Genomic DNA, 9,627 nt, shown 5'->3' on the forward strand with positions numbered 1-9,627 from the left:
AAATGGAAATAAACTGAACCTTCATTAAACAATCATGGCAATTTGAGGGTAAATAAATGGGTGACATGTTCCTTTAAGAAAAATTACAGACAGTTACTAGTTTCTTACTCTTTTGAGATTAAAATCACTGATTAAATTCAATTATTGTTCATTATGAACTTAAAGATCATGAAAGCACAAACACTGAACACATTGTGCGTGGTTCTGAAATGCTGAAAGAGGAAATGATGGTCAAAGAACGACAGTAATAGTTCAGTTAGTGTAAAATGAGAAGTCGTCTTGAAAGTAGTGTTATAGCCCAGGTTTCTTTGGTTAACAACTACACGACCCCCATATGCAATGAACTATCAGGGCCCCAGAAACCCTATAGCAACGCCCCTGTCTTCCTGTATTCAGAGTTAAAAGCAGTGGTTCTCAGTTCTGCATTTGCACAACTACACCGCTCACCTGCATTATTATATCAAGAATCAATCATTTTCACAGAAAACTGCCTAAGCACTAGCCATCCAACTGCTGAAAAATATGGATTACACATGTGCTCTTGGCTTAAACATTTGGCTGTTATTGGGTAAGTCTGGTTTCTGGCTTTTGGAAGGGTTCATAAAGGAACAGTTAACCAATTAAATCAAAATTATCAACAAGTAATATAGAGCAGCATTTGTTGTTCACCATATTTAATAACTGGAATTGTTTCTTGTCTGTTTGGTCCTCAGACAGGTGGAACGGAGATGGTATCAGTGATGGAGGGAGATTCGGTCACTCTATACACAGGACGTACTGAAATACTGAAAGATGAACTCGTACAGTGGATTTGGCTTAGAAGTTTAGACATTTGTATAGCCCAAATGACTAAGCAGGTCATCTCTTTTCTTGATGGCAGTGAGATTTTCAGAGACAGAGTCCAGTTAGACTACAAAACCGGATCGCTCACCATCACAAGTATCACAACTACACAGAATGGACTGTATGAACTAATCATCGCCCGTGCCAACAAAGTTTCAAACAAGATTTTTAATGTGAACGTCTATGGTGAGCAGATCAGAAAAGGTTTTTTTTCTTTTTTTGCCTTGTCCCTTGTCCTCCAATCAGTCTTGAAATGTCACATTTGTAAAAATTACAATTTATAACATGACATTTGAGCCATTCTTTATGCCCATCTGTTTTTAAACTTCTTTAGGGCTAGAAAATCAAAAAAGGTAACATAGGCCTACACTGATTAAAATGTACTCTGGTCCAAATTTGAGATTAACCACAGTCTGTTATAAAATCGATAGCTATACTGTAAAATTAGATTTCGTCTGAGCAAATTGTATTAATTGCCTGTATAATTAAAGCTGCAGTCCGTAACTTTTTTGGGTTAAAAATTATCCAAAATAAATTTTTGAGCAAGTACATCACCAGCCAGTGTTCAAAACTATCTGCTTGTCTTAGCTCGATTCAAAACGGTAAGCTTGTAATAATGTTTTTAACTCCAGTGGTACTGGTGGATTTCCGTGGGAAATTCGAGCATGTCTTTGCGTCATTACGTCACATCTGTACACATACAGAAGGAGTCTCGGCTAGTAGGCTATATTGCGTGTGAGGATGTTGGAGGTGGAGATTTATAGCCTTTTCTCAAAGCACTTGATATAATTAAACTTAGCAATTTGATGGCGGATCCAGAAAGGTTCAAACGACAATCACCTGTGACACCTGGAGATTCACCCGTTGTAAAATGCAAAAGACTTCAGACTTCAGAGTGGCTACAGAAAATAAGGGACTGCAACCGAGCCCATGCGAAAACAAGGATGAATAGTCACGCAATGTTAACAGGCTTTATTTTCCTTAGTTGTTCAGAACAAAAGTGGATGTTTGTTGCTTGTTCAGAAGACATTTTCCGGTGAAAATTCTTATGTTGGTCATATTTCCAAAAAGTATAATCTGTGAATCTGTGACAGTATCCACACCAGCGCGGTGACTGACAGCCGCACATTCTCCTCAAAACATTAATTAATCCACGTTGTGCCGTGCCGAGGCACAACCCATGTAAAGTTGATAATTCAGCGAATAACTGTAATTGCAGATTTCGTACAGAGATGGTGACAAAGGAAAAACTACAGACAGCAGCTTTAAAGAACAATTCCGGCCGTGGGTACCGAGTCGAATATTCTCTGGGATGCGTTTTCATGATAATCGAATGTACCCATTTTTAACGTTAGTTTTAGTTTAACCACAGATTAGCTTATAACGCTAGTGTATGGGGCATAGAATAAGTAAAAATAAAAATCGCTTGTTAATACCACTAACAAGGCTAATTATAATGTTTGTCGTTATAATGTGCAAAACAATATTACAGCAAAAGTCATTCATTTAGCTAAGTGAGGTAATTTTCATTACATTATCGCTAAATGATACGCAAGACGGCAGCATTCACATTTTTATGAAACAAGAGAACAGGTCCACAGAGTCATACAATAAACATAAAGTAGGGTTATTTAAAGTCCTCATGAAATCAAAATTGACGGTTTTTTTTGGCTTTTAGTATAAATATGTTAGTCTTACTGTGTTATCTACGAGGTAGTGTGCTCCAAAACAATGACTGACTTTGCATTTAGAAGATATAAGCATTCGAAACTTACAGTTTCTCAGTTCCGCCAATATGGATCAATGATTTTGATGACATCTTTCCAATTCAGCTTCTCATCAGATTTTCTATCCAATCAAATGCTCTCTAGAATCTGAAGTGTCCCGCCCCCTACATTATAAATAGACGCTGAAGCTGCGGCTGAAATCTGTGTGAAGTCTAGTGTGAAAAATTAAGTCTTATTTTGCCTTAGTGATATGGAAGAGATTAGTAGGAGAAATGGTTGTAGAGATTGGGTGGAAACTGCGGCGGCTTTATCGAGCTCAAACGGCTTCGGTCGAGCTGTGATACAAACGAAACACTATTGTTTTTTTTAAAGGCGAGGAGCTGTTTGATATGCCCCGCCCTGTCTTCCTGTTTTAGTGTGAATTACGCCAGCACATTGAATAATACTGCAATAAAACACGTTTAATATTATTTCTCACTTAGTTTTTTTCATACTAGAACTTTTCATACTGTTTGTTTTTATTGTAGGAAGGGATTTGTTACAATTGGTGGTCCCTGTCATTACCAGTGAACGTCCTTCATTATCAAGCTCAGAATGTGTCCTGATGTGTTCAGCGGTGAATGTGAGTCATGTGACTCTCTCATGGTACAAAGGAAAAAAATTATTCTCCAGCATCAGTGTGTCTGATCTCAATAACAGCATCTCTCTACCTTTGGAGATTGAGTGTCTGGATGATTCCTACAGCTGTGTGCTCAACAATCCTATCAGCAACCAAACTAAACTTCTTAACAACACTAAACTATGTCAACCATGTCCAGGTAAGTCAGCGATGAGCAGTACTACACTAGTACATTTAATTCCAACATTTAATCAGTCTTCTTCTGTCCTCAGTCTCTGTCCAATGTTGCAGTTTCACTGAAGCTGTGATTCGATTGGTCATCTCTGCTGTGGTGGGCGTGGCTACTGTTGCCATAGTGGTTTATGAAATCACATCCAGAAGAGAAGAGAAGCAGTAGATTTCAACAGCCGAGCTTGACTTTTGCAATATATATATGCTAATTAGACTTTTGCAATATATATATGCTAATTGAGCAATAGCACCCAAGAAAAACTGTTGCTGTGGTTTATTTGGTCTGAGGTTCTGCCTTGTTTTTGCCATAGAGACTGACCGACATTTTCAATATGGATGTTCATATGAAAGTTAACTAATAGGCCTACTAACAAATCAATAACCGATTAAGTAAAAAACACTGTGAATATTGTTTGAAACAATCAAGCTAAATATTGGTCTATCTAGCCAATGTTCGTGTTTACATTTAATAAAAAGAGGCATAAGAGCACAGAAATGTGAATACTGGACTTTGGAAACTAGGTCATTCTTTTTTTTATTTTTGAGTAACAAGAAAAAAAAGCAGTTCCAGAAACGAGAAGATATAAGTAACATAAACAAAAATGAATCAAACCTTTGAGCTTCTTCAGTTCAGTTCTGCTCCTGCCTAAACTCCTGTGGAGTTTAATAAAAACAGAAAGATTCTTTAAAAAAAAAAATAATGATCAAATATGTCCAAAATCGAAGGCGTGAGTGAAAATCAAGTAAAAGTGCCCCAGTACACAGTCCACCACACACCAGCTTATTGGTGGAGAGTGATGAAGCCAATCAATAAATATGGGGATGATTAGGAGGCCATGATGGACAGAGGCCACTGGGCAAATTTGACCCGGATGCCAGGGTTAAACCCCTACTCTTTTTAGAAGGACATCCTGGGATTTTTAATGACCACAGAAAGTCAGGACCTCAATTTAATGTCTCATCCAAAGGATGGTTCTTGTTACAGTAGTGTCCCAATCACTATACTGGGGCGTTAGGACTCACACAGACCAGAGGGTGAATGCCCCCTACTGGCAGAAACCTGGTTTTCACAGGGAGTCTCCCATCCAGGTACTAACCAGGCTCAATCCTGCTTAGCTTTAGTGGGCAACCAGTCTTGGGCTACAGGGTGATATGGCTGCTGGCCAAACAATGATGATTCAACTGTTGATGAACATGGTTTGCATGGTTGCTTTTCTTGAGGTCAGGTCATGAGGTCAGACTGGAAATGACCTTTGTAGAGTCACGCGACAAATGTGTAAGGGAGGCAGCACCTGTGTTAAAAACTGGTAGAAAGTGGTCAGCAAAGAAATCTGTGGAAGAGGCAAAGGCTGCCCTTCAAATTGGTGATATCGTGGGGCAGGTACAGCATGGAAGAGGGGGTTTGGGCTCAGCTTAGCTCCTCCTAAATGGCACAAGGCAGCCCCAGCTCAAAGGAGGAAGCACGTAGTCAACGAGGTGCGAAAGCAGGAGGAGAGGATGAGGTGTATAAAGGCCATTTCCCAGGCCAAGCAGGGAGAATGGATGAGATGGGCAACGCAAGATGGGCTGGCAAGACCTTTGGTCAATGGAAGAGAGTAGGATCAGTTTCCTTATCAGGTCAACATATGATGTTCTCCCATCACCACATAACCTAAACCTCTGGGTAGGAGAGGATCCCTCTTGTCCTTTGTGTTTATCACCTGCCACATTAAGGCACATTTTGACAGGATGTAAGGTGGCTCTTAGCCAAGGTCGGTTTACTTGGCGCCATGACCAAGTACTCCGATGTTTGGCTTTAGCATTGGAAGACAAGCGTAACATGACCAATAAGTTGCCACCTGTTCTAGCAAAACATTACACACAGAAGACAATATTCCGCCGCCCAGGTGAGCAACCACCAAGAAAAGGTGTTAAAACCAATTCTCGCTCAGGAAGCTGCTAGGGACTGGAAAATGCTGTCTGATCTTGATCAACGGCTTATTTTTCCACCTGAGATTGCTACCCCAACCTCCGACCAGATATTGTTTTGTGGTCTGGATCAGCACGCATTGCTCAACTGATAGAGTTAACAGTGCCATGGGAGGATGCTGTAGATCAGGCATATGAGAGGAAGAAACTGCGGTATGCTTCAGCTGAGGCAGAACAGCGAGGATGGAGAGTCCGGGTTTATCCAGTGGAAGTGGGTTGTCGAGGATTTGTGGCACACTCCACAACCCAGTTCCTCAGAGACGTCGGATTCAATGGCCAAGAGTTGCGTCGCACTGTAAAGACCTTGTCTGAAACAGCAGAGAGGAGCAGCAACTGGCTGTGGTTGAGACGGAAAGAGTCTGGCTGGCTGTGTACAGGCCGCCATGCTACGGTTTCGAAAAATTCTTGAAAATTTTATGAGTCTGTTGGTTTATTTGTATAGTTTGCTTAGTAATTACAGTTATTACGTTCCTGTGTATTTTGCGTGAATAAGGATTGGTGTTTGGACAGATATTGTGTTTTGCTGTAGTATGCCATACGGAACCGTTGCCACTGACCGCTTTAACGTCCGCAGTGAGGCTCGACAGCCTTAGTCAAACGGGTTGGCACGTATGGTCGGGTTGTGGAGAGGTTGTGGTTAGGTCACATGTGAACTATGAGGAAGGAGCAACCTCAGCAGCAGGAGGGATGTAAAGGTCAGTAAGCTGGGCTGAGTTGAGTGGAGGATGGAGGGGGGTGACTCTGAGGATGGAGGGGGTGACGCCAGAGTCACTGTCGAGCCCTCTTGAGGTGTCGTGGGCTAGTCGTCAAACACTGAGGACGGAAGGTGCCCACTTGAAGAACCTAGAGATGTCCCCTACTCTACTCAATCCAGACGGTTGTCATGAGGGGACAGCACTGTGGTTGCAGCCGTTGTGTGTGCAAATACACTGCAGCTATTAACACCAGACAGAAGGAGATTCACATCACCATTTGGAAAGAAGCGTAAATGGATGGAGAAGCATAGGTTACTGTAAAGCTACACCTTAGTTGGTGCTTATCTTGGCGAAAGCCGAGTACAAATCAGCATGAAGTTTTAACATCTACTCTCGTGTAATGGAAATCATGAGGATGTTGGAAGTTACAGTAAGAACAGTAAGTTAACTTAGATAGTTAACAGTAAGTTAACTAAGTATCTTTAAGGCTATGCTTTCAAATTCCTTGTTCATTATCGTGCAACACTTTACACTTGTAAACGGAGCAATAAGGAGAGGCAATTGCACAGTTGACTACGTTTAAAACAATTTGCAATTTGCAAAAAGCAATTGATATGCCATTGAGTCAAAGTAGACGCATTTACATTTTTGCAGACATTTCGATTAAGTTTGTTTTCTTGAAAAGTTTGCAGCAAGATGACAAGGAGTGATACATTTAGGACAGGGTTTGGCAACCTCCATTAACCGTTGAGCGAGAGCGATTAATATTATACACTCGTTTATTTTCTCATGCCAAATACCTCTTGCAGTAATCATTAGTCTGTTTTATTTCGGTATTATGTATATGGGAAGCATGTAGTTTCCAAAGTTATTCACACATCCACAAAAAGAGACATAACCCCTTAACGGTTTCATTTGCAACCACACATTTATTAATTCAGCACAGGTGTGTCGATGCTGTTGTGGTTGGGTAGGTAAAGGAGGACTGCAAGATGGATGGATTTAAAGGTCAGACGTCACTCCGTCAGGCGTTTGAACGACTGAACCGTGGGGCAGACGGCGCCCCAGTCCACAGGCTTTCGATATTCCCCCTTCTCAAGTAGGTACTGGCGCCCCTTGTAGTTTGGGTGCTCGTAGAAGATCCAGATCCCATCCAGCACCTTACAGGAGTGAACCTCACGTGTACGGAAGCGCTCCACCACGGATGGACAGTCCTCGGTGGTCTCGTGTACCTGGCCGGCGAAATCTCCCTTGTCATAGAGTTGGATCTTATACTCAGAACCGCTTACCTGGAGAGGAAGGGACATTATTATTGAACATTAAATACGCACTACACAATGTTTTGCATTCATGTGTGCAACGTACAAAGTGGATCATCTTGCAGGAGCAGATGCGGTCAGTCAGACCCATCCAGCGTTGGTAATCTGGATACTCGCCCCGGATCAGAACATACTGGTAGCCAATGAAGTTGGGCCTCTCGAAGACCACCCAAGCCCCGCTCTCCACACGGATGGAGTTACACCGGTTCAGGTAGACATGGAAGTCCGAACAGTCCCTGTTGCACTCGTACCGACGGCCCTGGAAGTTCTTGTCCTCGTAGAAAATTATCTGTACGAAGGAGACAGTGGCATTTTATTTCATCCTTGTATACTATTATTATAATCTACATCTAGTTACATCATAGATATATATATATTATTAAAAAATATGATATAAAAATCTGTAAAATATACATAAAATAGAATAAATATTTTTAATAAAATGATCAATAATCAGAGCAGAGTGTCCTGATCACCTTTGTACTCACCCGGCCCATTCTGCAGAGGTTCGGCTTGCAGCGGCGCCTGTGGAGGGGGTAAAGCTGCGGAGCTGTGCTGATTCAGGCCCGTCCCACTCCAGGTCTTTTATACCCAGACATCTCTCTGTAAAGAGGACATTCGCTTTGTCATGAAAATCAGATCCAAAAATTGAGTCAGTGCTTTCTAGAAAAAGACAGGTGGATTATAGGGCATAGAGATAGCAACGTGCGCAGGGGTCTGTTTGGATGTGTGTGTTTATCCAACTGTGTTGGTAAGCACACACACACACACACACACACACACACACACACACACACACACACACACACACACACACACACACACACACACACACACAAAACCACATGCACTCATTTTGAAATGAGTCGGTAATACAAACAAAACAAAAATGTGTTTAATACACTTGAAAATGTGAAAACGTGCAAGCTCAGATACACACAAAATGCCATTACTGGCTGCAAGCTAAAATCTCTGCCAAGTTTCAGGGGATTAGATAAGCTTATTTGGCTTCAGTGTGACCTACTTACACCCAAAAACGCAGACAGTTTATTTTTTCCCTAATTATTTGTTTAATATATTTATAACAATACATATACAACTAGCAAAAAAAAAAAAACAGCTACGGCTACCAAATGTAGTAAATGCTCTTAGAGGACTTTAGTATATAAAAATATACATAGCATAATAGATGGCTAGAAGTGTCCACAGGAAACAAAATCAGCGCTTGGATGAACAAGAAACTGCAAAGACACAAACAGAGTAAGATATTGGAGCTAAATATGCTAGTTAGCTAGCTAGTAACAGAGAAAGGAAATTAGGATTCCAAATTTATAATACATTAATAATTCCCTAATATTCGTGAAATAGACAATAATCTGGATTTGTTGAGATTCTAAACTGCAAACAGTCTACACTTTGCAATCCTATAATGCCACAGGAGTATTGAATACAAAATGGTGGAGAGCTAAGCTTAAGCCTCTCTTTTCAAATGCAAGTGCTATAGGTACTACTAATTCATCCTTGTGGTAAAATTGTACTTTAATGCAGCAGAGTAAAATATTTTCACAGTTGTTTTTAGTACATTAGGCTATATGTCGAAGTTGCCAACAGTGGTGGATATACATGTATATCTGCATACCTAAAAACGTTCCTCATCAAATTCAGTAGCCTACACACCAAAAGTATGCAACGCACTTCATAAAAGAGGAGGGAAACTTGTTGTGTGCCTTGCATGTACATATATGACCACTAGGGAGCAGCATTCATTCTTTTCTTCATAACACTTTATCAATGCCCAATTAGCCACAACAATGAATCATAGCCTATGGCAGATAGGCATACTCAAATTTTCCGCAGAAAATGCAAAAATGTTACAAACACTTTTTGTGTACAAATGGAGATCCTTTTGCCTGTTGTAAAATATCTTTTTGAAGTTAAGTAAAAAATTATTTGATTGCTTTTTGACAGTGGTTGTTTGTTTCAGATGGGTTTTGCGGTTCATATTCACTTGTAAAGTTAATCTTCATAAACAGCTTTAATCTTCCACATATGAGCCCCACATCCCAAAATACCAAAGCATACCATTAGGTTATAGCTTGGACCCCAATTACTTTCTTTCCACTTCGCTGTTAATATGAATAGCTTGATTGCATTAGCATTTTGCTAAATGTTTTGGTTTTGTAAGTTTAAACTCTGCTCACCAAGCTTTGGCATTACATTTCTCA

General features: G+C 40.6%; 2 protein-coding genes across 4 annotated transcripts; one reads left to right on the forward strand and one right to left on the reverse strand.

The window, feature by feature from the left end:
- Positions 1-583: 583 nt before the first annotated feature.
- LOC143735833 (uncharacterized) lies at positions 584-3,748 on the forward strand. The gene is made up of 3 exons (XM_077226107.1): positions 584-1,029; positions 3,098-3,388; positions 3,462-3,748. Exons 1-3 carry the CDS (start codon positions 729-731, stop codon positions 3,584-3,586), a joined length of 717 nt encoding a protein of 238 aa, XP_077082222.1. The 5' UTR covers positions 584-728; the 3' UTR covers positions 3,587-3,748.
- A 3,244-nt stretch (positions 3,749-6,992) lies between these two features.
- On the reverse strand, positions 6,993-9,093 carry crygs1 (crystallin, gamma S1). Of its 3 annotated transcripts, XM_077226124.1 has the most exons (4): positions 9,042-9,093; positions 7,879-8,005; positions 7,449-7,691; positions 6,993-7,372 (listed from the first exon to the last, which is right to left on the reverse strand). In XM_077226124.1, the coding sequence occupies exons 2-4, from the start codon at positions 7,897-7,899 to the stop codon at positions 7,100-7,102; spliced, it is 537 nt and encodes a 178-aa protein (XP_077082239.1). In that variant the 5' UTR covers positions 7,900-8,005; positions 9,042-9,093; the 3' UTR covers positions 6,993-7,099. The 3 variants fall into 3 exon arrangements, with proteins under 3 accessions (XP_077082239.1, XP_077082240.1, XP_077082238.1); XM_077226125.1 differs by lacking the exon at positions 9,042-9,093 and having other exon boundaries at positions 7,891-8,025; XM_077226123.1 differs by lacking the exon at positions 9,042-9,093 and having other exon boundaries at positions 7,879-8,012.
- Positions 9,094-9,627: the final 534 nt, after the last annotated feature.

This window comes from Siphateles boraxobius, unplaced genomic scaffold, assembly GCF_051911475.1.
Source record: "Siphateles boraxobius isolate OS27281-9 unplaced genomic scaffold, OSU_SipBor_1 13, whole genome shotgun sequence".
NCBI lineage: Eukaryota > Metazoa > Chordata > Actinopteri > Cypriniformes > Leuciscidae > Siphateles > Siphateles boraxobius.